Here is a 25,284-nt window from a genome sequence, read left to right as displayed (position 1 = left end):
ACCAAAGAATTCAAAATCAGAACCCACGCAAATTTTCGTAGAAGACTATTTTAAAATCGACCAGAAGAACTATTCGAGAACAACAAGAGTACAACAAAATAGAATTACCATACGAGATACAAGTCGGATACAATATAACAAATAAATAATAAAAAATAGTCGATTGGAAAACATTTCTTTTTTTTGCAATTTACGGCTCTGAAGAAGAAAAAACTCGGAAAGCAGTGCTCACACACACCACTGACTAAAAAAATATAAGCAGCAAAAACACTTACTCAACTAATACAACAGCGTATAAATTAAATACATATAATAATAATAATGTCCAGGCCAAGACCTAACCTCCGTATGACCATACAAAAGGAACCAGAGCCGGAATTGTAAGTAGTATTTGGAATGTGCACCAACATTTTGTGTTTCGTTTAATTCATTTTGTTGGTCTTTTCGATTATTATGTAGAGTTCCACCACGCAATCTGGACTCCAGTACCACCATACAAATTGGTGATCGCACCTTTGAAATTGATGCTGATAGTTTGGAGAAAATATGCGATTTAGGTCGTGGTGCCTATGGCATTGTAGAGAAAATGCGTCACGAACAGACGGGTACGGTGATGGCTGTGAAGCGCATCACGGCCACTGTCAATCGCAAGGAACAAAAACGCCTTCTGATGGATTTGGATATTTCAATGCGTTCCAGCGACTGTCCATACACGGTACATTTCTACGGAGCATTGTTTCGTGAAGGTGATGTTTGGATTTGCATGGAAGTCATGGACACCAGTTTGGATAAATTCTATCCAAAAGTTTTCAAAAATAATTTCATTATGGAAGAGAGTGTTTTGGGAAAGGTAAGACTATGCTTATAATATACGCTAAATGATATCGACGCCTCCGAAGAATAGTATGCTAAGTCTGAAAAGTGAGTTTTCAGCAGAAGCTCTCAAAGTATGGAAGTTTCTTAAATCTTACGTGCCATGCTAAGTACATTTTTGCTTATAACTTTGGTTTGGATTGATAGTACAAAATGCCTAGAAAAATGCCTTGGCATCCTGTGTCCCGTACACAAAAATAGACTCGAGCTAACATGAAAACTACAGCTTTGAGATAGTCAGAGATTTTATCTACCATGGTCTAACCAATCTGTTCAGAAACAATTCCACCTCTCGCTAGACCAAATTCACACGCTGATACTATCTGTACTGGTATATGGATCTAAAGCATGAGTACATGTGTAAGCAGATGAGGCAGCGACCTGTACGTCTCTATACGGACATAGTGATAGTTGGACATGGGTGGAAATCTTTTTTTAAATTGTTATGGAGTTGCCAATCTCCTCTAAACGCGTCTTCCCGGGTGGCGAATGGGAAGGGGGTCTCCATGATGTGTAGCGTGAAACTGACCTAGGTCAACTAGTTCAACTTTTCTCTGCACTTCGTGGTAACCTGGAATGGATCGGGGTAGTGTCCTTAAATTAATTAACTACGATGGGGAAAGGGATATGGTCATCGTCGTGGTGGCCATTTGACTGACATCGTTTTTCAATATTATCCGTATACATTTATATTTATTATAAAACTGTCTGTGTCCGTTGCGTTTCGAAGCTCTCATTAAAGTTATTAACTAAATATTTTATGATCTTCGATTTTCTGAGCCGTCTGCCAAACTTGTCGAATACGTTGAAGAATACTGCCAATGTCATATGCCGTGTCATCCCAACCATCACACGGTGATGGCAGATCCACCTCCGCGACCCATCCATCAGGGTCTATCGTGATGGCATCCAAGACGTCTTACTATAGGTCGTCAAGAGATTGACGACTGGCGGTCTCCAAAGCCATAAATGGCTATAGATGCAACAAAGTCCCACTCAAACATCCTCCTGCAATTTCGGAGGGTGAGAGACATCTTCTTCTGACACAACTAAGGTCCGGATACAACAATGTTCTCAATTCGTATCGAGAGCGCATTGTCCCCGAAACCCTAAATAGGTATCCCTCCTGTCAGCAAAGCCCTCACGACACACACCATCTATTCAATTGCCGATCCGAACCTACAAGTCGATTGCCTACAGACTTATGGGTAGAGCCAATAGAGGTGGCACAGTTTCTCCGGCTAACCTATTTAAATTCGAATTCCTATTTTCCTTCTCTTTGTTCCGTTTTCTATTTCAATATTTTCAAGAAATAACTTTCACCAACTCAACAATTATTTTATTAACATGATTTATTTTTTTTTTCATTTTCAGATCGCAATGTCTGTCGTCAATGCCCTTCATTATTTGCATGCTCAGTTAAAAGTTATTCATCGTGATGTTAAACCATCTAATATACTAATAAATCGCAATGGTGAAGTGAAAATGTGCGATTTTGGTATTTCAGGTAATTAAAAACGAAAAACAAAAGAAATCCGAAAATAACAACACATTTCTGTTATTTCTATTCTAGGTTATCTAGTGGATTCTGTAGCCAAAACAATTGATGCTGGCTGCAAGCCCTATATGGCTCCCGAACGTATTGATCCCACCGGCAATCCAGCCCAATACGATATACGTTCCGATGTCTGGTCATTTGGTATAAGTATGATTGAAATGGCAACGGGTAAATTTCCATATAATACATGGAAAACGCCATTTGAACAATTGCGACAAGTTGTCAAAGATGATCCACCACGTTTAGAGTCGGGAAAATTCTCGACAGAATTTGAAGATTTCATAACAAAATGTTTGCAAAAGAATTATACAGCACGACCGAATTATGAACAATTACTGCAGCATCCATTTATATCGGAACATATACAACGTAATACGGATATTTCGAAATTTGTTGCCGATATCCTGGACTTGCCTGAGTGATGTTGTGCAACAATGGGTGGTATTGTTGCAGAGAGAAAAATGTTCGACAACCATTTACAAAAAAGCAAAGAATTAGTTTATAAGCTGTTGCCATTTTCATTTCGTAGAAATTAACATACAACAAAACAAAAACATATACATATATATAACACTAGTACACACACACAATACACAAGAGACAGACATCAAAAAAGGCTTCCACGATAAATTGAAAAGTTATTAAGAGAGATTTTTAATGTTATAGAAAGAGGACTACTATCCGATAAAACCGCGCTGCAGGTTTGTTATTTTTGGAACAGCGTGGGAGGTTTTTGAGTAACAACAAATATTATATTTTAGTTTATTCATAAAAAAAAACACTCTCTCAAATGGAACATATTTATATTAACTATCACTCTTCTAGAGAGATCCTAATTTGTCGAGCATTGCAAACAGAACTTCAACCAGTTTTGCAAAATGCAAAATTCTAATTTTAAATATCGATCTCCAAAAAAAAAGAAGTTTATTGATGTTAATATTAAATGCTGCCCGCTATTACATGAAACGTGTTGATATTTTGTTTTCCTTTATGGATGGATGGATAATATGTTCACGGAAATATCCTCAAAACAAGTATGACATATTTAATCCTTTCATTTTGCAAATTAAAGAGTCACACCAAAAGAAAAATAAAATTAATATATATATATATATATATATTTTTTTTTTTTAAATTCAGTAGAACGCCTGCCTTCCTCCCTACCCCCTCTTGAGAGATGTGTAATATCCCACATAAATTAAATCAAGAACAATTAAAAAAGTGTACGGACAAATAATATACTGTATACTGCGCTACTATTTATAAATATATATTATTTTTGATAAATTATATTTTTTATAAGATTTAAAAAATAAGAAATCAACAAAATTATTGAAAAATATTTCGGTCCCCCATGCAAGCAACTATGCAAATATATACGAATTAAAAATTGCAGCAATTGTAAGTCAATTATGTGTTAACAAAGGAAAAACATGAAGTATGTATTTGTACAAATTGAAAGATAGATGGAAAGAGAAACTATAACAATAAAATACAAGTAGAAGTTCTGCAGGAAAGTGTAAAACAAACCAATAAATAAAAACAAATCAATTGTAAGCATACAAAATAACTAATTAAGAAAACTATGAACTGTTGATAAGTGCTTTAACGTTCTAAACAAAATCAAAATAAAATGTAATTATTTTAAAAATAGATATCTTATTTCAATAGAACCTTGTCTCAATACTTATTATATTTAAATAATTAGCTGACTTATGACAGAGTGGCTGTTCCGTATGCCGAGCTTAAAAAAGATTTACAAGAGCGTCGGTCTTGTGCGCATCCAATTTAAAAGACCATGTTCTTTTACTTGCGTGAACCATAAGTAGGCTCGCTTTTATATGCCTTTTGAGCTGGGGCATCTTCATCCATTCTCACATGTTGGCCTAGCCAACTTGTCTCAATAAGCAAAACATATACATATATAACACTAGTACACACACACAATACACAAGAGACAGACATCAAAAAAGGCTTCCACGATAAATTGAAAAGTTATTAAGAGAGATTTTTAATGTTATAGAAAGAGGACTACTATCCGATAAAACCGCGCTGCAGGTTTGTTATTTTTGGAACAGCGTGGGAGGTTTTTGAGTAACAACAAATATTATATTTTAGTTTATTCATAGAAAAAAAAACACTCTCTCAAATGGAACATATTTATATTAACTATCACTCTTCTAGAGAGATCCTAATTTGTCGAGCATTGCAAACAGAACTTCAACCAGTTTTGCAAAATGCAAAATTCTAATTTTAAATATCGATCTCCAAAAAAAAAGAAGTTTATTGATGTTAATATTAAATGCTGCCCGCTATTACATGAAACGTGTTGATATTTTGTTTTCCTTTATGGATGGATGGATAATATGTTCACGGAAATATCCTCAAAACAAGTATGACATATTTAATCCTTTCATTTTGCAAATTAAAGAGTCACACCAAAAGAAAAATAAAATTATATATATATTTTAAATTCAGTAGAACGCCTGCCTTCCTCCCTACCCCCTCTTGAGAGATGTGTAATATCCCACATAAATTAAATCAAGAACAATTAAAAAAGTGTACGGACAAATAATATACTGTATACTGCGCTACTATTTATAAATATATATTATTTTTGATAAATTATATTTTTTATAAGATTTAAAAAATAAGAAATCAACAAAATTATTGAAAAATATTTCGGTCCCCCATGCAAGCAACTATGCAAATATATACGAATTAAAAATTGCAGCAATTGTAAGTCAATTATGTGTTAACAAAGGAAAAACATGAAGTATGTATTTGTACAAATTGAAAGATAGATGGAAAGAGAAACTATAACAATAAAATACAAGTAGAAGTTCTGCAGGAAAGTGTAAAACAAACCAATAAATAAAAACAAATCAATTGTAAGCATACAAAATAACTAATTAAGAAAACTATGAACTGTTGATAAGTGCTTTAACGTTCTAAACAAAATCAAAATAAAATGTAATTATTTTAAAAATAGATATCTTATTTCAATAGAACCTTGTCTCAATACTTATTATATTTAAATAATTAGCTGACTTATGACAGAGTGGCTGTTCCGTATGCCGAGCTTAAAAAAGATTTACAAGAGCGTCGGTCTTGTGCGCATCCAATTTAAAAGACCATGTTCTTTTACTTGCGTGAACCATAAGTAGGCTCGCTTTTATATGCCTTTTGAGCTGGGGCATCTTCATCCATTCTCACATGTTGGCCTAGCCAACTTGTCTCAATAAGCAATCCCAAAAAATTTGTAAGCAATCACCAACGCCGATATTACATGAAATATATATACCGATGCATATATCGACAATCGTATCGTAACGACAATCTGTAAGAAGAAATTGTCTTCAGAATCTCAAATGTTCCTAAAATCTAGGCTATTTTATGGAGAAAGGTAACGAACATGGAAAAATCTATACCAATAAAAAAGTCAAGTACGGCTGAATCTTGAAATTTGGGGTGAGGATCACTCTTAGTCTGAAGGTGTCAGATAAGGTTGGGTTTTTATCCTTGAAAAGGGTAACATTTTTTCAAATGTACCAATTTTTTTTTTTTTGGAATTTCGAACTATAAGTATCCGAAAAGGTCTAAATGTACCATTTTTTTACAATTTCGTAGCATGTGATGTTTGGAATGCAAATCAAGGTTGAGAAGTAGGGTCGGTAGGAGGTTGTTTTGGAAGTGTGTAGCCATGTATACGAATAGTACTAAACGGTACTAAATTTGCTACAATTTGAGTTTGAAGGAACGGATGGAGCTGGTATCATGATATGGGGATATGTAGATAGTTTTTGATATATGTACTTATGAGTACGAAGAGTACTATATTTGGTACAATTTGGATTTGGGTGAACCTATAGAGCTGGAACACTGAAATTTGTAAATAAGATTACTATTGCATTGTAGAATTGAGGCATTTTGGTAGTTTGTGAAATTCGTACTTATGTGTACATAATTTTGTACAATTTTAATTTTGGGTGAGCTAATAGATCTGGAATCCAGAAATTTCAAGTTAGGATCACTGTTGGGGTGTAGGAATGAGGCTGCGTAGGAAGTTTTGGAAATTTCTACTAATGTGTACTAAATGGTACTAAATTTGGTACAGTTAGAATTTGAAGGAACGGATGGAGCAGCAACACGGAAATTTGGATATAAGATTATTGTTTGTGTGTGGAATTGGGGGTATGGATGTAGTTTTGGAACTTTGTACTTATGGGTACTCAATGGTACTAAATCAGATACATCTTGATTTTAGAGTTGGAATAGTAAAATTTTGAAATTAAGTTTACTATGTCTGTGTTTATACATTCAACTTTTTTAAGCAAATCTGCTGCTGCTCTCTACGATTCCCTTTTGAATTGTTTCCTCTTGTCACTTTTTATGCCTCTCACTTCTAAGATCTCAGCAGAGTTGCTTACAAAAGTTGCATGTATAAACCCGGAATATTGGAATGTAGAATTGAACATGCAGATAGTTTTGTAAATTCATACTTATGAGTACTAAATTTAGTACAATTTGATTTTTTAGGGACAACTGATAGAGCTAGAATCCTGAAATTTGGAGTTAGGATTCCTGTTGGGGTGTAGGATTGGGAAATGTAGGAAATTTGTACTTATTAGTACGAAAAGTACTAAATTTTATACAATTTGGATTTAGATGAACCGATAGAGCTGGAACACTAAATATTTTTGGAATTAATATTACTGTTGGGGGAATTGATTTCAGGTATGTAAATAATTTTAGAAATTCGTACTTATGTGGAATAAATGGCACTAAATTTGATACAATTCGGAAATAGAGTGAAACGATAGAGTTGGATTTCTTAAATTGGATAATAAGATTTTCGTTGGATTGCATGATGTAGGCAATAACAGAAATTTGTACTTATGTGTACTAAGTGGTACTAAATTTGATACAAGTAGGATTTAGGTGAACTGATTGAGGTGGAATTTTGATATTTGGAAATTCATATTTTTGATTGTTAAGGTAGTTAGTTATGGAAATTTATATTAATGTGTACTAACTGGTATTAAATTTGTGTTTGGGTTAATCTACATTTGAAATTTGGATTTCTTTGGAAATAATATAGCATAGAGCTAGATTTCTGATGCGGTCAGAATTGGTGTGTAGTGTTGAGATAGTTTTGGAAATACGAGCTATATGAGAACATAGGTCCAATGGTACTAAAATTTTAATTATGGTCGGTATGGTTTTTTTAAGTAATTACCGCATTCGCTAACGAAGTAGCAGGCATATGCTATAAGAATCTCAAAAAACTGTTTAAAAAATCCACGCCTTGTAGAAATTAATTTTTTTTTATCCACGCCTTGTGGAAAACTAAAAAAGTGTTTTTGTAATAGTTAATTCGATAGGAAATATTTAAAGTGGTTGTTTTTGACCTTCTCAAGAATTTATTCTATTTTCTTAAGGAATACCTTCAAAGGGGCACCGAAATAACCGATGGTTATAAGATTCACCTATAGTACTGACAATTAGTACTATAAAAATAATAATTTTAATGTTCTGCAGTTTCTAATTTTCAAATGTACTTCGAAATATAGCCTCTCAGTGAAAAACCCCATGGTCAATAGCTCCCATCCAACTGTAAGGGTTCCAGTTAAAGGTCTAAATCGGTTCCAATACCCATGATGACTGTATACCTTAAATATGTATTCACTTGTGATATAGTATTAGTAAAATCGGAACCCGAATATCTCATATCAATGTCTATAATCGTACGCCTAACGACACATTTGCTTATTGCCAAAATTTGTTATATTTTAAAAGACATCTGTCTTCTACAACAACGAAAAACTAGTGTCCATACAACAACATATATAATTTCAATTCCTTTACAACTATTTTATTTATGGGTATGCAATTTTTTGCCATTTCAAAACTCCAATCTTTAATACCTATATAAATTCATCATATAATGTTTTCCACACCTTTGCAGTTGTTTTTTTTTTCATTTGTTTTATTTCCATAGGATATATAGAAAAGCTAATAATTAAACGCAAATGACAAAATTTATAAATTATTAAAAACCTTGTCCCCACACTACCACTTTCTTGCTGTTAGCGGCTAACTGACTGGCTGGCTGACAAACAGTAAGAAGAATATTTCAACTTTCAAAGTTGTGTGTGTGTTGTTTTTTACTTCTTCTGTTTCTTCTTTTCAGCCTCTTCTTCCTTTTCTTTTTCAATGACAGCAACATATTCCTCAATGGTTTTAGCATCTAGCATTTTCAAGGGTTTATTTCTTTCCATCACTGCGATTTCTAAATTCTTCTGACCAGACTGTGCCACCTCCAGCAAAGCCTTAATGGCCAATTTAACGGCACCATTTTCTGTGGCCACCTCTTCATCTTTGTATTGTTTCTCTAAGAATTCACGGACTGTCTTCGCTGAACGGCCGGTGGCATTAGCTTTCCATTCGTAATAGATGCCAGAGGGTTCCGTTTGATACAAGTGAGGTGTGCCATCATAGTCAAATCCTCCAATCAGACAAGAAATACCAAATGGACGACGACCATTACTCTGTGTATATTTCTGTTTCAATTGTGCAATATATCTGTGAAAACATAGCAATCAATAATTTTGCTTTGTAGAAATGGAAAATCAACACAACATGTGTGTGTGTGCTGTGCTCATACCTTGTAATATACTCCAATGTAACCGGATCTTCAACATTCAGTTTGTGACTTTGGCATTCCACTTGGGCACGATTAATTAGAATACGTGCATCGGCAGTGAGACCAGCAAATGCCATTACAACATGATGATCGAGCAAACAAATTTTACGTACCGTACGTTCTTCTTGTAATTTTGCTACGGATTTCTTCTCCACACCCAGGACGACACAGTTGGCACCACGAACACCAACCTAAATATTTACAGCAATTCATAAATAAAACTCCACCGATGGTGATTCCAATTTAAAGCAAGGTTAAGTTTGTCTCACTTACCGCTGTGGATCCTTTGCGCACCGCTTCCTGGGCATATTCAACCTGTAGCAGATGACCATCGGGTGAGAAAATGGTAACAGCGCGATCGTAACGTGACATTATTTGTAAATATTCCTGATGAAGATGGAGATGTTAATTGTTGAAAAGAAGCAAATATTCCTATAGCCGCTAAATAAAATCCGACGATGATTATTGCAAAAATCAAAACTGTTTGTCAGCTTCAGGGTTGATGAGAATGGTAGTGAATTTCCATACATACACAGATGTGCAATTTTTGTTAGTTGTTGCTGCTAAGTGGTTACCAAGTAGGTGGTAATCATTTGAACGATTTGATTAAAATTGTCAATTTAATTGTCTTGAAGGATCTGAATCTGATAAATTGTTCTAATGAAGATGCGTTATCCTACAATTTTTTTCTCAAGGTGGCTTGTTCCATCAAATCAAAATACATATTTTGTGTATTGTTTTGAATACTATGTCAAATAAATTGAAATATATTCAAATTTAATTGAAATAAAAATGATGTTATTAACGCGTCAGTCTGGAACTAATTACTTTGTTATGGATGAAACAACGGTTTCATGGTATTCCTTATTGGATTTTTGGAAAGATATCATAACCTTTCATTCATTTTCGCGTTTTTAGTTATATGTTGGAAAAAATGTCAAATTAATGGTGTTTTTACACGATATGTATTTTACATATGTGGACGCGCTGTATTTTCGTATGTGAAACATAAGGAAATCAGCTGTTTAAATAAAACACATTTTTGGAAGAAAATATTTCAATTGCAAGTCAAAGAAAAGGATGAAAAGGCAACAATTACAAATTATTATTTCGTTTGTTGGTGTTTAATAATAAAAAGATGTTGATTTAAGAAAAAATAAAAGCTTATAGGTTATGTCATATGTAAAATACATATGCCGATTTGAACACAAAAATAAATGTTTTGTGTACACTGCTAATTTTGACACACATAAGGAATTACATATGGATGAAATAAGTGACAGCACATATGTAAAATACATATCGTGTAAAAACACCATTAGTCTGCTTTTCCACAGGCAGATTTTTATTTGGCAAATTTTTTGTTTTCTCTTTTGAAATTTTCGTTTGCTTTTCCATTAGCAAATTTTTCTTTGCCAAATTTGCGAATCAAAATACAAAAGAAAGAAAATAAAAGTCAAAAGTTGGTCTGTTCCCGTACTGCAAGAATCTACTAAATTTTACTATTTTCTCCGATATCATAAAGGAAAATTCGTTATCGTAGTAAAAATTAGTAGATTCTTGCAGTACGGGAACAGACCAAGTGTTTGCATTTTAAAGATTTTTTTAATATTTTATTTATTTTTTATATATTTTATTATATAAATTGCAAAAATTAAAAATTAAATTTCACTTGCACAAATTAAAGCAACAGGTTTGTAAACAAAGGCCGGCTGTGTGTCAGTAAAGCGAATAGGTTCAAAAGGAAATGTCAACAAAATTGTTTTCAACGAACAGAGCAAAGCAGAATTTGCGTGTACGGCAAATTCTGAACAGGCAAATTTTTGTTTTTCTTCCTCGCACCCCTCTCGCCTACAAACTCAGTATTTGCCAAATAAAAATTTGCCTGTGGAAAAGCAGAGTTAGTAATATTCGGAAAATATGTCATTGTAACCAAGAAGTGCCGTGAAATTTTATCGGACAAGAGGGTGCAAATATCAAGAAATATTTTCCGTCCGACTATACTGCTCCGCTCACTGGTTCTTACTCATGATGCAATAATAAGGTGATGTATCACAACAACAACCTTTGTTTTTGTCTCGATTATCTGTCAAATTTTTCCATATAATATTTCAAATGGTTGGCAACATTACACATCGAATTCAAGTAGAAATTACCCACTTTGACAGTTAATCAAGACATCAGCTGCGCTAAATGGACTACCTATTCATTGTGCCATGGTTCTTACCATGATGCAATAATAAGGTGATGTATCACAACAACAACCTTTGTTTTTGTCTCGATTATCTGTCAAAATTTTCCATATAATAATTCAAATGGTTGGCAACACTGCACATCGAATTCAAGTAGAAATTACCCACTTTGACAGTTAATCAAGACATCAGCTGCGCTAAATGGAATACCTTTTCATTGTACCATGGTTCTTACTGTGGCTTGTTATGCCAAACAGTGTTGCCGTTGGGAATTTTAAAAAAGTTGCACAAAAAGTCGTTCCCTTGAAAAAAAGTCCCACAGAAAAGTAAATTCGCCAATGAAACTGTTCCCAGAATATGTCAGATACCCTTGGACCTCAAACACGAAGTAGACGAATCAAAATAAGTTTGAATTTACACATAAAAAGGAAAATATAACTTAACAAAAACAGGAAAGAAAAGTCGCACAAAGCTTAAAAAGTTGCAAACAGCGTTACAGAGCATCAAAAAGGTTGCAAATTGCGACTTTAGTCGCACAACGGTAACCCTGATGCAAAATTCATATAAAATTGTGTGACTGTGTGTAATGTTTTGAAAAAGTTAACAAAACATAGTCGAAAATCGATTTGTTTGAAGATGAATTCTACAACATTTGTAAGAAGAAATGTATGATTTTTGAATGAATCAATATGTAAACCATATCCCCAACTCGATTTTGAATAGAAAACCTGTGTTGTGATACAACATTTTATTATTGTGATACACCACCTTATAATTTTGGAGCTGTCAAAAATATTATTGTAATTTAAAACAGATTAAAAATATTAAATAAAAATAGATTTCTTTATGTGTTCGAAATTAAGTAGTGAAAAAAAATTAATTAAATATGTTAATTTTTTGAAAGTATTTTTGACAAATCAACAATAGTTTTGAACTACAAAATTTACTCGATGGTAAATATCAATTCCATAGAGTATATCATGGTACAATTATAAAAGGTAACAGCAAGTTGGGAAAGTTTGAGGAAGCAAATCTTTCTTCATTGAATAACTCGCAATTCCCTGCATTTTCATATGTGTTACACATATAAGTGGCAATTATAGGAAAGATGTGGAAGCGATAGAAATATAAATGTGATAGATTTTCATTCATGTTTTTCAAATTTTATTTAATGGATTCGAAAATATATTATTTTTAAAGAAAATATAATTTATTTCTTTATTTACATTTTTCTGTCAAATGACGTTGACACAAATTTCCATGTGGTTGTTGTATCGTTTGTTTTACAACAACACTTGCTGTTATCTTCTATTATTATACCTTGAGAGTATATGTTAAGAAAATCCTATTCATATTCATAGGAGACCGAGTAAATTCCGTAAAACTGTTTTCAGTTTGCAGTGTGTATTAACCAAAAACAATTCTGTTTATGTTTTTGTGACACAAAAACGCCATCTATATATCGATATACACTAGTAATATGTTTGACTATACAATTATCGAATACCGATTAATGTAATTACCAATTGGACACAAATTTGACAGTAACGTTCAAAATCATGTTGTTGTTGTTTTAGTTGTTTTTCTTGCGTTCGTCTGGCTTGATGTCTTTCTCTTGATATTGTTGTGTGGAATTAATTTCTATGACAAAGAAAAACGAACGGGAAAAAAGAGTTTATAATTGATTAGTTTTGTTTTGTTTTTAATTTCTTGTCTTGTCGTCCGTTTATACGCGAAATAAAACAATTTTACAGAAATTGTTTAGTGGTTTTGCTCGGTGTGCAAAAAGCTTAAGAAAACGTACGCAACAGTTTGTGTCAAAAAAAGAAATTAGAAAAAAATAAAATCTAAAAAAATTGTGCATTTGTAATGCGGTGTTCATAGTGACAGATTGGCAATTGCAAAAAAAGTGGAATAATAAAGTGTTTTGTGTCCGATTGTCATTTGTGTAAGAAACCCGTACACACGTCAATAGTTTTCCTATGATTTCAAAAATACCCCAAAAAATCCGAAAAAGAAAGGAGTAAAAAATTGTATAAAACACAACACAACAGTGCGTCGTCCAATTGTGGCTAAGAAAAAGTACAACACAACCAACAAAAGCCTAATATACATAATAATACGTCCATATCATCACATCAGCACAGTGTACTTACATGCATGCATACATATATGTACATGTATAAATAAATATATTTAGGTGTAAAAATAATACAATTGAATTGAGTAGTGAATAAAAAAAAGTAAAGAGAGAAAAAATCCAATTGCAACTAACAACAGCAGCAGCAGCTCAATAACCAAGTAGCAGCCACACAACACAATTGGAATCGACAAATGTGAAGAATTCTTGAGCTAATTTGGTTCGAAGATCTAAATGTGGCATGCATTACACGGCAACGGTAGAAGCATTCAATAGCTAAAAGTGGAAAGTCTCGTAAAGAGTGAGCATAAGCATAGCTAAAGAGTTGTGTGTAAGAAGAATTTAACAAAAAAAATAAAAAAAATCCTCTTTTTTCCAATCAATACAACAACAACAATAAAAGTGGGGAAAAAAGTTAGTGAATAGTAGCCAGTGAGTGAGTGTGTTAATGACTAAGTGCCGTGGAAAGAGTGAGCGAACACCGCCGACCGTATAGTTCGTCGTCGTCGTCGTTGTCTTTCACAGTCAGTGGTGGTAAAAAAGAAACGTCAAAAGCAAAAACAAAAATTAACGTTTACTTACTTACTTTTGTTTTGTCATCGTGATTGTTGTTGTATTTGTTTGTATGCAAAGGCAAAACAAAGACGAAGAAGCAGCAGCAAAAGAATCAACGACATCATCAGCAACAACAACACTATAGAAAAACCCCAACTGCTAAGCATACATTCATCTGCCGTCTAATCGTTTGATCAATAGCCCTTTTTCTTGTTTTGTGTGTGTGTGTGTGTGTAAAGCAAAGTCAATCAAAACAAACCATAATAATAGAAAAAATAAACCAAATCACATTTATAAAACTCCTCCTCTCCTTTACAAAGAAAAGTGGCTAATAAGTGATGGCATTAGCGCGTAAATTAACCGAAAGAATATGTAAGTAGTATTGTCATTTGTGTTCTTCGTGCATTTCTTTGTTTATTATTATGTGCGTCGTGTGTTATTTTGTGTTATGTTATGTGCGGGTGGTGGGGGTATAGCAGATGATTGACATGCATATGTTATGTTCTCCAAAACATAGCCGTACATGTCAATAAGTATTTATGTTCTCCAAACAGAATTTTAATACATGTCAAATGCATCATCACAACACTCATTGACCGAGAGAGATTATAGGAGGTGATGCAAATGTGGTATACCCATTTGTTTTTAGATTGCCAAATTTTTATTTTTTATCCGATTAAATTGAAATTTTGCACTTAACATGCTACATGTGTTGTCTTTCCATGTATCAATTTGAAAATAATATTATTGTAACAATTTAAGAGATATTTGAGAAAATATTAGAAATTCCATAAAAAGCGATTTTAAAAAAAGTGCAGGTAATGTGGTATACCACATGATGTTAATGTGGTATAGTATAATTTTCACTTCCAATTGATATCTTATATAATTTATTGTTTTTAATGAATGCGAATTAGCTCGAGATTTATGTCTGTTAAGATTTTTAACGGATACGTTGAGTGGAACTTAAATTTTTATTATATAATAATGTCTACACATGTCAATATTTAATTTTTGTATGGAGAAGTTGTTAAAACTCATAGCCTTTGTTTTTCATCCTTGTGATTCATGGTAGACTCTCGTAGAGTACAAATGTTTCACATAGTAATGAGATTTTGTCTAGTGCTGGCCTTTTTTCATGCAGAATCAAGGTATACCACATTACCTACACTTGTGTTTACTGAAGAAATGTCTAGTTTTTTTTTCAAATTGGTGATTATGTGGTGCAATCGCGCATATTATTTGATTTTTAGTTCATACTGATTATTTTAATGCTTTAGTAATAACGATTAAAGTACATCCGTAAAACAAAAAAAAAATTTTAAACATCGATCGAAAAAAAGTCAATTTCATGAAAAATTTTATTTTTGGTACTGATTCTCAACGTGATTTAAATAAATTAAACAGGTCATTGCTATCTTATTTTTTTGAGAACAGCAAACTATAGAACATGTTTTAGTTATTCTAAAATTTTCAGTTTACAAAAAAAGTGACTATACCACATTACCAACCTATACCACATTTGCATCACTTCCACTATTAATAAGAATTTTAATGAGAGGGAGAAAAACACACCATGCAAGGTTATGCAAAAATATTGTTTGATTTCATTTCATTTGCTTTGCTTTTTTGTTTTTAGTTTTTGCTTTGTTACGATTCGTATGCGTCTCCATCTATTTGTGTTTTTTTGTTTCATTCTCTATTTTATACCCCATGTATCGTTTTAATGGTGTCATCTTATCTTGCCGGCAGCCCCACCTTTCCCTACCGGCAGTAGTTTTTTTGTGTGTGTTTGTTTGCTCATGTCAGTGCGGCAAACTTTTTTTGTTTGCTTTAACGGTAAAGTAAATTCGGAAATTGTGGAAATTGACCGGCCGCTTTTCTTTCCTTCTTTCTTTTTTTGCTTTTTGTTTATAAATATTTTTCCTTGTATTTGTCTCGTTTCCTTTTTTGGCCATCTCCAATAATATTGAGAGAGAGAGAGTGTCGCAACATAAATAAAGGGATGAAGTTTTCTTCAACTATTTAAAGGGTATTTTGATTGTTGAGTGATAGAATTCGATAAACGAGTAATTACGAACTTAATTACGAAATATTTGAATTTTAATATATTTTGATTTTGAGAAATATTTTCAATGACTTAGAGGCATACTTAATTGAAATTCAATGCCGCATAATAATAATTTTTATTTAGCCCTTGAATTTATCTTTGTATTTTTCCCATGATCATCGTGGTTGGCAAATAAGAACATGACGGCTGCATTTAAACCGGCAATAGAGAATAGTGGAAGTGATGCAAATGTGGTATAGGTTGGTAATGTGGTATAGTCACTTTTTTTGTAAACTGAAAATTTTAGAATAACTGAAACATGTTCTATAGTTTGCTGTTCTCAAAAAAATTAAATAGCAATGACCTGTTTAATTTATTTAAATCACGTTGAGAATCAGTACCAAAAATAAAATTTTTCATGAAATTGACTTTTTTTCGGTTGAAGTTTAAAAATAATTTTTTGTTTTACGGATGTAATTTAATCGTTATTACTAAAGCATTAAAATAATTAGTATGAACTAAAAATCAAATAATATGCGCGATTGCACCACATAATCACCAATTTAGGAAAAAACTAGACATTTCTTCAGTAAACACAAGTGTAGGTAATGTGGTATACCTTGATTCTGCATGAAAAAAGGCCAGCACTAGACAAAATCTCATTACTATGTGAAACATTCGTACTTTACGAGAGTCTACCATGAATCACAAGGTTGAAAAACAAAGGCTATGAGTTTTAACAACTTCTCCATACAAAAATTAAATATTGCCATGTATAGAAATTACACTGTGCAGCACTAAAATCTTGAACCAATCGAGACCCCCAAAATCTTGAAGCTTGTGATGGTGGAAGAAAATCCCTAGCTGGGTTTTGCATTATTAGCTACGTTTTTTTTAATTAATTTTTAAAATATTCGACTGGGGGTGGATTTTAGCACAATTTTCGAATAATACTATATCTATATCTCGTAAACTATTCGAAATATTGCTTTTCTCTCTTAAGCAATATTTTTCCTCTTAATTAGATCTAAAAATTTTCTTTTGAGATAAAATCAATAAAACAACACCATCATACTGAAAATAGCACAACTCCAAGAAAATTAAAATTTCGACTTTTTCCATGTTTAATTTTTACTTCAATTTTGTACCTAATTATTGAAAAAAGCATAGCAATTTTTATTTCTATAAACATACAATTGGGAGTGAATTTCTTTGGTTCATTTTGATGAATTTGTGAGGCTATAACTATGTGAAGGAGTCAACCAATGAAATCGGGGTTTTAAGAAGAGTTGTTTGATTTGCTATTGGCTATCTTTTTGTCATATATTTTTTGTCCGAGTCAGTAGCAGTTTCTGAAATAAGTGTGAAAAACATGGAAAAAGTATGTCTAAATTTAAATTTTTTTTGCAGTTGTGCTATTTTCAGTATGATGTTGTTGTTTTATTGATTTTATCTCAAGAGAAAATTTGTAGACCTAATTAAGAGGAAAAATATTGCTTAAGAGAGAAAAGCAATATTTCGAATAGTTCACGAGATATAGACTCAATAATAAGTACGTATTATTCGAAAATTGTGCTAAAATCCGCCCCAGTCGAATATTTTAAAAATTAATTTAAAAGAAATCCTTAGCTAATAATGCAAAACCCAGCTAGGGATTTTCTTCCACCATCACAAGCTTCAAGATTTTGGGGGTCTCGATTGGTTCAAGATTTTAAAGTTGAAAAATGTGTCACTGTGTTATTATAGAATAAAAATTAAAGTTGCACTCAACGTATCCGTTAAAAATTTTAACAGACAATTATCTCGAGCTAATTCGCATTCATTAAAAACAATAAATTATATAAGATATCAATTGGAAGTGAAAATTATACTATACCACATTAACATCATGTGGTATACCACATTACCTGCACTTTTTTTAAAATCACTTTTTATGGGATTTCAAATATTTTCTCTAATATCTCTTAAATTGTTAGAATAATATTATTTTCAAATTGATACATGGAAAGACAACACATGTAGCATGTTAAGTGCAAAATTTCAATTTAATCGGGTAAAAAATAAAAATTTGGCAATCTGAAAACAAATGGGTATACCACATTTGCATCACCTCCTATATATTGGTTATGTTTAAGACATGATAGTATAAACCTTACGTACGAGGATTGTTAAAAATTATCACGAATTGTGTATTTTTTTTTAATTTTTTTTTGTTTATATTAAATTTGTCATTTGGTTTACAAAACATCTTAGGAGACCTCATAAAGTAAATGCTGTCGAAATTACTTATAACGACGGATAAGGGACAGGCGAATTTGTTCGCTCTAGGCGATATCATATAAAGGGTAGATCATTTTGCGGGACTTTTGTGACACTTATAAACAATTTCGCCTGTATATTCCTGATCAAAATAAAATTCGATTTATTTATCGTAATAGGGACTGCCATATTCCGGGTTCTTCGATGCCAAGTTAATTTTTCGCAGAAAATGTTCAATATATGCTTGTATTTTGACAGCCTCATCACAATGACTTTAGATGGTCCTATGCGCTTTTACCAACAGAAGAATAGGGGCTGTTATTTTTGATTACTCTTTTTAAAAATTAGTTAAAATATATCCATTTTTTACACTCAGAAATTTTAAGGTTTTATAAGATTTTCATTATAGGTACATGTTATGACATAATAAGGGATAAGGGAATTGTCTCAGTTTTTGCTTGGACAAAAATAAAGCAACTCTACAGTAAAACAGATGAGCTCTAAAATTGTAGTTATTTTTTTCGTTATAGTTACTTAAAAAATATTTAAAATGGCTTGGAACAAAATAAAACAGCTAAATTCCAGTGATTGTGAAAATAATTTATCACAGAAAATGATTTCGGATATATTCCATGAATAAATCAGTGATTTCTAGAATTATAAATCAGTTTTATGCAACTATAACAGTAGTGACAGTTCAGTATAGATGAAGGCTGCAAACGAACATCAGTTCGTACTGATCATCAAATTGTCATAGCGGTAAAAACGGAATTGTTTAGAGAGGGTAATCGTTTGATATAACCTCAGAAACAGAGTACATACGAGCTGTGGTAACAGGTCAACATACCAGGAAACTAAGAATCAATTTATTTCCTGAAAAAAATCAGAAAGTCGAATTGGCTTTCGCAAAAGCTTTTATTAATTGGAATCCGACACAGTGGAGAAATATTATGTCCTCGGATGGATTAAAGTTTAATAATGAAGACGTAGATAAAAAATTTGATCGTAAGAAGGCCAAAAAATGGAAGCCTTAACACTTTAGTATTGCAAGGCAACTGGGATGCATGTTGTTGGATCAATAATGGGTAGGGAGAAGTTTTTCTTTTTATAGAATTCGATCTATTTATGAGAATTATGAAGTACTGGACCGGGATTGTCTTTACAAATGTGTCGAAAACGCTATGGCCTCCCTCTCTGTAGAAAATATGACACCTGTTTAGTTGTTTCAGCTTGATAATAAAATCAAACATACATCGAAACATCTTAAAGATTGGTTGCGGGGGTCAAAAATCAGAATATATAATCCACCCTAATGAATTTTTTTTACAGTAAATTTATGTTTGCAACAACGAATTTTTTCATTTTGTACTACCGGCCCCCTCCCGGTAGTACAAATATTTCATATATAAGTTCCGCCTGATTTTCGTTCTTTTTAAGGTGTTTGCGGCATATCAAATCGAGATGGCTATAAATATGTATTTCGGGATTTCAGGCTGTAAAAGGCCTTTCTTCCATTTCATTATAGTTTGAGTTGATGTTCTTAAATTTCATTTGATTATATTTATAAGAAGTTATGCTTATTATTTTTATACCCTTATTTTTATACCTTCACTGTGGTACAGGGTATTATGTTTTTGTGTATATGTTTGTAACAGATAAAAGGAATCGAGATAGACCCATGGTTCCTTTTGAGAATATGCATAGAATTATTTTCTGTCGATTTATGCATGTCCGTCTGTCCGTCCGTCCATGTATTTTTGTATACGAAGATTTGTTGGTATCGGTTTAGATTTAGATATAGCTCCCATATATAGTTTCGTCTGATTTTAGGTAAATTGTGCACCGAACTAAAAGTATTTGACCGATTGGGACAAAATTTTGCCCCGCGTACGGAATTTAGTCCAGTTTGACATCTGTCAAGTTTTGTTGGAAATGGTCCAGATTTAGATATAGCACCCATATATAGTTTAGTTCGATTTTATGTAAATGATGCACCAAACAGCCAAAATTGGGTTTTCACCCGATTCCATGTCAAAGGTCAACCAAAGATGCTTTGCCCCTTCTATCAACAGGATATTGTAAACATAATCATCGCTTGTATGTACCCAAGTATGTGGTGAAGGGTATCATATAGTCGGCTCCGTGCGACTTTTGGACTTTCCTTACTGGTTTCAATTTGTTGTTATTACCCAAATCACATTGTCCCTTTGACTGCTTGTCAACAAAAAAGCCAAAAAAAAATCAAACTACAATCATTTCCTTTTTTCTCAAAAAATTTCCTTTTAGAGTATGTGCAGATTACTCGGAAAGTAATCGGAGAAACAGTAGACAATATCGAAAATATAGAGTCAACTTTCTGCTGAAATGTGTTTTTTGTAAACAAAATGCACACAATTAAATTTTCCCTCATAATATGTGCAGTTTACTTGGAAAATTATCGAAAAGAAAAACGTTAGAGAATGGGAAAAATCTTATATCAGAGCCCTCGGTAAAAATTGTGAGCTCTTGGTCTTGTGCCTTTTCACATAATTAAAACATAACCTTAAATTAAATTAATAATAAATTATTGAGAAATGTTGCCTTGATTTTGTCTTCATAATATTTTTTTTGTATTTACAAATAAACTTATTTTATGCCGATGTTGTTTATTTTTTTTCTTTCTATTAAATAATAAATAATTATTATTATTTTTTTCTAATTATAGATGAGATAAAAGCACACAATGGTAACGTTACTTGCTTGGATGTTGGTGAAACAGGTCGTGTCTTAGTTACCGGTGGCCAAGATCGTAATGTTAATTTATGGGCAATTGGACAGACAGAATGTTTTATGGTAAGTTGAAGGAATATTTTGCAATATTGTTTGTAAATAATCTTAAACGTCATTATTGTTCATTCTTTCTTTTCACAGTCACTGACGGGTCACAATCGCCCCTTGGATTGTGTCCGTTTTGCCTACAATGATGATTTTGTCTATTCAGCCGATGATATCGGTATTATACGACGATGGGATTTGAATGCACAAACAATATGCTCCACATTGAATGGTCATATGAAAAGTGTGCGAACATTGGATTTCAATCCATCCGGTGAATATGTGGTATCCGGTAGTAATGACACAACAGTAAGGTAAGTGATTTTTATTGTTATTATTTTTTTGTTGTTGTTTGTGTATTTCAAGGTTGAATTATTTAAGTAAATATATGTATATTGTTAGGTAAGAAAGAAGTGATAATTGTGGCATGAAGTAATAAAATGCTACCCAACGACGACCTATATTTGCATAAAATATTTAAATTAATTTGTTGAAATCATTAATTTGAAAAGTATTTGTTGTGGGGAGTACTTAACCCCGGCAACAGAGAGAAAATATTAGATAACCCCAACATCAGAGAACATATTAAATAATCCCATCAATGTTATGTTAATGGCCAAGAGATGGATTTTTTAAAGAAAACTTTGTCAACGACTTGCAGAGTCATATGCATGGATTGTCTGAGAATATCTACCAAATTAAGCAGCACGAATAGGTGTGTATGCCTGGATTTTCAGAGAATATTTATATTTTAGAAATATTTTTTAAATAACTTCAAAATTGAGCTCTCATGACTCATTCCTTATGGGAATGAAAGTCCTTGTGTTAAGAATCCTTCTATCTCCAGTCCATGTGCTTTTTTTTCAACCTTAATTTGTAGAGTACAATCAGCTTAGATTTTTTAATATTTCATGGACTGGAGAAATATCGAGAATGGAAGTTATCTGTTAACGTATTGATATCATGAGTCCACTATAACGCCACACTAAAATTTTCGTTATTTTGGGCAGGGGTTTTTTTATCGGATTAGCTATAATTTGATATTTTGGATTCTCACTGGGTAGCAAATCTATCAAATATTTTTTAATATTGGTTTCCTTTTTTTGATAAACATGTTTATGCCCTTCACCACACTGTGGTACAGGGTATTATGTCTTATTGCATATGTTTGTAACGGGCAAAGGAATCGAGATGGTTCATTTTGTGAATATGCTTGAATCACTTTCTGAGTAGATATATGCATGTCCATCTATCCGTTTATGATCCGATTCAAATTAAATTTGGCACATGTCACTTATTTCCCCAAGGACGAACCCTATTGAAATTGGGAACAATCGCTTCAGATTTAGATATAGCTCCCATATATAGTTTCGTCCGATTTTATGTAAATGGTGCACCAAACTCCCAATACTGGTCCAATTGGGACACAATTTTGCACAGAGTACTCAATTAGGTCCAGATTGATGTATGAGAAGTTTTATTGGAATCGGTTCAGATTTAGATATAGCTCCCATATATAGTCCGATTTTATGTAAATGGAGCAACATACTGCTAATATTGGTCCGATTGAGACAAAATTTCGCACAGAGTACTTAATTAGCTCTGTGTCAAGTTTTGTTGAAATCGGTTATGCTTTAGATATAGCTCCCATATATTGTTTCGTCCGATTTTATGTAAATTGAGCTCCATACTGCCAATATTGTTCCGATTGAGACAACATTTTTCACAAAGCTCTAAATTATGTCCAGATTGATGTATGCGAAGTTTTATTGGAATCGGTTTTAGATATATATATTTATATTTATTTAGATATAGCTCCCATATATAGCTTCGTCCGATTTTATGTAAATGATGCACCATACTATCAATGTTTGTCCGATTCAGACAAAATTTTGTATAGTGTATTGAAGTTACTACATGTTAATATCCGTATTGCGATTACTGCAGGTTGACGTCCCCGAAATTTTGTGGAAATTGGTTTAGATTTAGATATAGCTCCTATATATATTTTCGTCCGATTTTATGTAAATTAAGCACCAAAGAGTCAAAGTTAGGCCGATTGGCACAAAATTTTGCTCGGTGTTGGATACAGTTCAGATTTAGATATAGCTACCATATAAAGTTTCGTCCGATTTTATGTACATTTTTTAATTGAGTTTAAATAATAAATGGTACTCTGTCTATTCTATCGAAAGGATATTGTACATATGAGCATCTTTTGTATGTACCCAAAGTGGTGAAGGGTATCATACAGTCGGCCCCGTCCGACTTTTCCGTAATTTTGTATTTTGGGTTCTCATAGGGTCGCATTCCCCCTCATCACTCAATACCAAATATTATCAATATTAATTTACTTTCTTATGTAGCTCCCAAATATAACGATAACCCCAATTTTCTGTATTTTGAGATATTTGGGTGTGTGTTACAACCCAATTGGCGTAATTTATTATCTTGGATTCGCATAGGGTAGCTAATCTTCCTACCAAAAATTCTAAAAAATGATTTAAGTTTCAGGGTAGATTTCATAATTTAAATACATTGGGATTTTGGGTATGGGTTTGTGCCGAATTGACTATAATTTCATATCTTAGGTGTCTATCACATTTTCCTATCAATATTTTAGCCTCCATATAAAATCCCAATCGATTTTAGATATTTTGAATGTCCACCTTTTGATGAAGGTATAACAAATGTTAACTTGTTAATAAAATGTTTGTCTGTAACAAATCCAACTCGAATCCCCAAGCTTGTGGAAAATGGTGGGCGTTGACGTCACCCGTGGCTAATCATTATGCCTCGAAGTCAATAACCGTTAAAACGGACAAGATTGAAGTCTTCCTGGGCGGCATTAATGACCGGCATAATAAAAATCATGATTATTGTTACAAGCCCATGTTTTCCTACACCAATGACACCTTTGGGAATTCAATAAGCAACCAAAAAATTTTCCACGAATTTTGTCATCTACATAATTTGTTTTTGTATATTTCCTCCTCTTTTTTCATTAAATAATTATTATCAATTCAATTTCCTCCACACTCCACACATTTCCATTGAATTTGTAATTATAGCTGTTAGAATGTTTTACAATTATCGAGGAAATTGAAATTAAAAATGAAAAAAATTAACTAATCGTTTACTCGAGTTATTCGATTCTAAATGTATTTATTGAAGCGTGTATTAATAAAAATCCAAAAACAAAAACAACAACGAACACTTGTTGCGGTTTTTGGTAGAATAACTGGCGATGTTAACCTTGTCCGTCCGTTGGTGGTGCTGGTGTGTAGGTTGCACATTTGTGAATGGTTAAATAGTTAATTCAAATAATATTAAAAAAAAAAACAAATAAATAAACACACACATGCATACATACAAATATACCCAGATATATTTGTAGTATACGATTAATTTTCACCTACTCTTCAATGACTTTCAATTTCTAGATTAACATATGAATAGAATTGAAATGTAGAGTACAAAGGAGAAGAAGATGAAACCAATCACCAGCATATTTTTTTGTTATTGGAATTATGTAAAATTGAATCAATAGAAAAAGAAGAAGAAGATGATTCACACAGATAATGGTATTCAAATAAAATAATTTCTAGACATTGTTTATGATTTTTGAATTTTTGTTTTGTTTGGCTTCTTTATCAACTTTGAATGAGGAGCCACCAAATAGTCAGTCGTCCCATCATAACTTTGTTGCCACACCAGCGTTACAATCAAAACTTATTTTCAAATCCAAAAACAAAACATTGTGTATTTGTTTATTTATTCAAGAAATGATTTTTGGTTAACCATAAAATGTGTTTTGAATCTTTCAATAGTTTTCAAAGAAAAAGTTTTCAAATTCCATATCTCAATATTTCAATTTCAATGAGTAAAGACAACATAAGAGCACACACAACAAATATTTTGTACACATTTCTACTCTATTATCATCAACATCATAATCTATCTCTTGATAGCCAATTATATTGTTGAATCCCATTTCTTATTCCCGTTATAAATTATCGTTTTGATTCCATTGATGATCATTTGCCTATGTGAAAACATTTCAATTTATTTGACATAAGGTCAAATCTATGATGATCTTTTTAAATTGAAATCTATTCTCAATGCCTCACAATGCAT

General features: G+C 32.4%; 3 protein-coding genes across 3 annotated transcripts in view; 2 read left to right on the top strand and 1 right to left on the bottom strand.

Moving 5' to 3' along the window:
* Window positions 1-244: 244 nt before the first annotated feature.
* LOC133327847 (dual specificity mitogen-activated protein kinase kinase 3) lies at window positions 245-2,981 on the top strand. The gene is made up of 4 exons (XM_061536385.1): window positions 245-380; window positions 460-850; window positions 2,248-2,380; window positions 2,447-2,981. The coding sequence occupies exons 1-4, from the start codon at window positions 322-324 to the stop codon at window positions 2,851-2,853; spliced, it is 990 nt and encodes a 329-aa protein (XP_061392369.1). The 5' UTR covers window positions 245-321; the 3' UTR covers window positions 2,854-2,981.
* A 5,617-nt stretch (window positions 2,982-8,598) lies between these two features.
* LOC133327838 (proteasome subunit alpha type-7-1) lies at window positions 8,599-9,730 on the bottom strand. The gene is made up of 4 exons (XM_061536376.1): window positions 9,713-9,730; window positions 9,411-9,524; window positions 9,099-9,328; window positions 8,599-9,016 (listed from the first exon to the last, which is right to left on the bottom strand). The coding sequence occupies exons 1-4, from the start codon at window positions 9,728-9,730 to the stop codon at window positions 8,599-8,601; spliced, it is 780 nt and encodes a 259-aa protein (XP_061392360.1).
* A 4,612-nt stretch (window positions 9,731-14,342) lies between these two features.
* Window positions 14,343-25,284, top strand: part of LOC133327827 (katanin p80 WD40 repeat-containing subunit B1) — a 60,630-nt gene continuing 49,688 nt past the window's right edge. The window contains exons 1-3 of the mRNA XM_061536364.1: window positions 14,343-14,396; window positions 21,038-21,165; window positions 21,244-21,461. Of these exons, the coding sequence (XP_061392348.1) occupies window positions 14,363-14,396; window positions 21,038-21,165; window positions 21,244-21,461 (380 nt within the window). The 5' untranslated portion in view covers window positions 14,343-14,362. The remainder of the gene's footprint in view (window positions 14,397-21,037; window positions 21,166-21,243; window positions 21,462-25,284) is intronic.

This window comes from Musca vetustissima, unplaced genomic scaffold (genome assembly GCF_032173495.1).
Source record: "Musca vetustissima isolate MV318-11 ecotype Yass unplaced genomic scaffold, APGP_CSIRO_Mvet_v1 utg42163, whole genome shotgun sequence".
Taxonomy (NCBI): domain Eukaryota; kingdom Metazoa; phylum Arthropoda; class Insecta; order Diptera; family Muscidae; genus Musca; species Musca vetustissima.
Note: the sequence above shows the minus strand (reverse complement) of the source record. Positions and strands in the feature narration are given on the sequence as shown.

Excerpts from the sequence above, each read along its gene's own strand:
- LOC133327838 (XM_061536376.1), bottom strand. Across the intron at positions 9,329-9,410 it reads TGCGCAAAGGATCCACAGCG|GTTGGTGTTCGTGGTGCCAA; the intron begins GTAAGTGAGACA and ends GTAAATATTTAG. Across the intron at positions 9,017-9,098 it reads ACATTGGAGTATATTACAAG|ATATATTGCACAATTGAAAC; the intron begins GTATGAGCACAG and ends ATGTTTTCACAG.
- LOC133327847 (XM_061536385.1), top strand. The coding sequence starts at position 322 with ATGTCCAGGCCAAGACCTAACCTCCGTATGACCATACAAAAGGAACCA. Across the intron at positions 381-459 it reads AAGGAACCAGAGCCGGAATT|AGTTCCACCACGCAATCTGG; the intron begins GTAAGTAGTATT and ends ATTATTATGTAG. Across the intron at positions 2,381-2,446 it reads GTGCGATTTTGGTATTTCAG|GTTATCTAGTGGATTCTGTA; the intron begins GTAATTAAAAAC and ends TTTCTATTCTAG.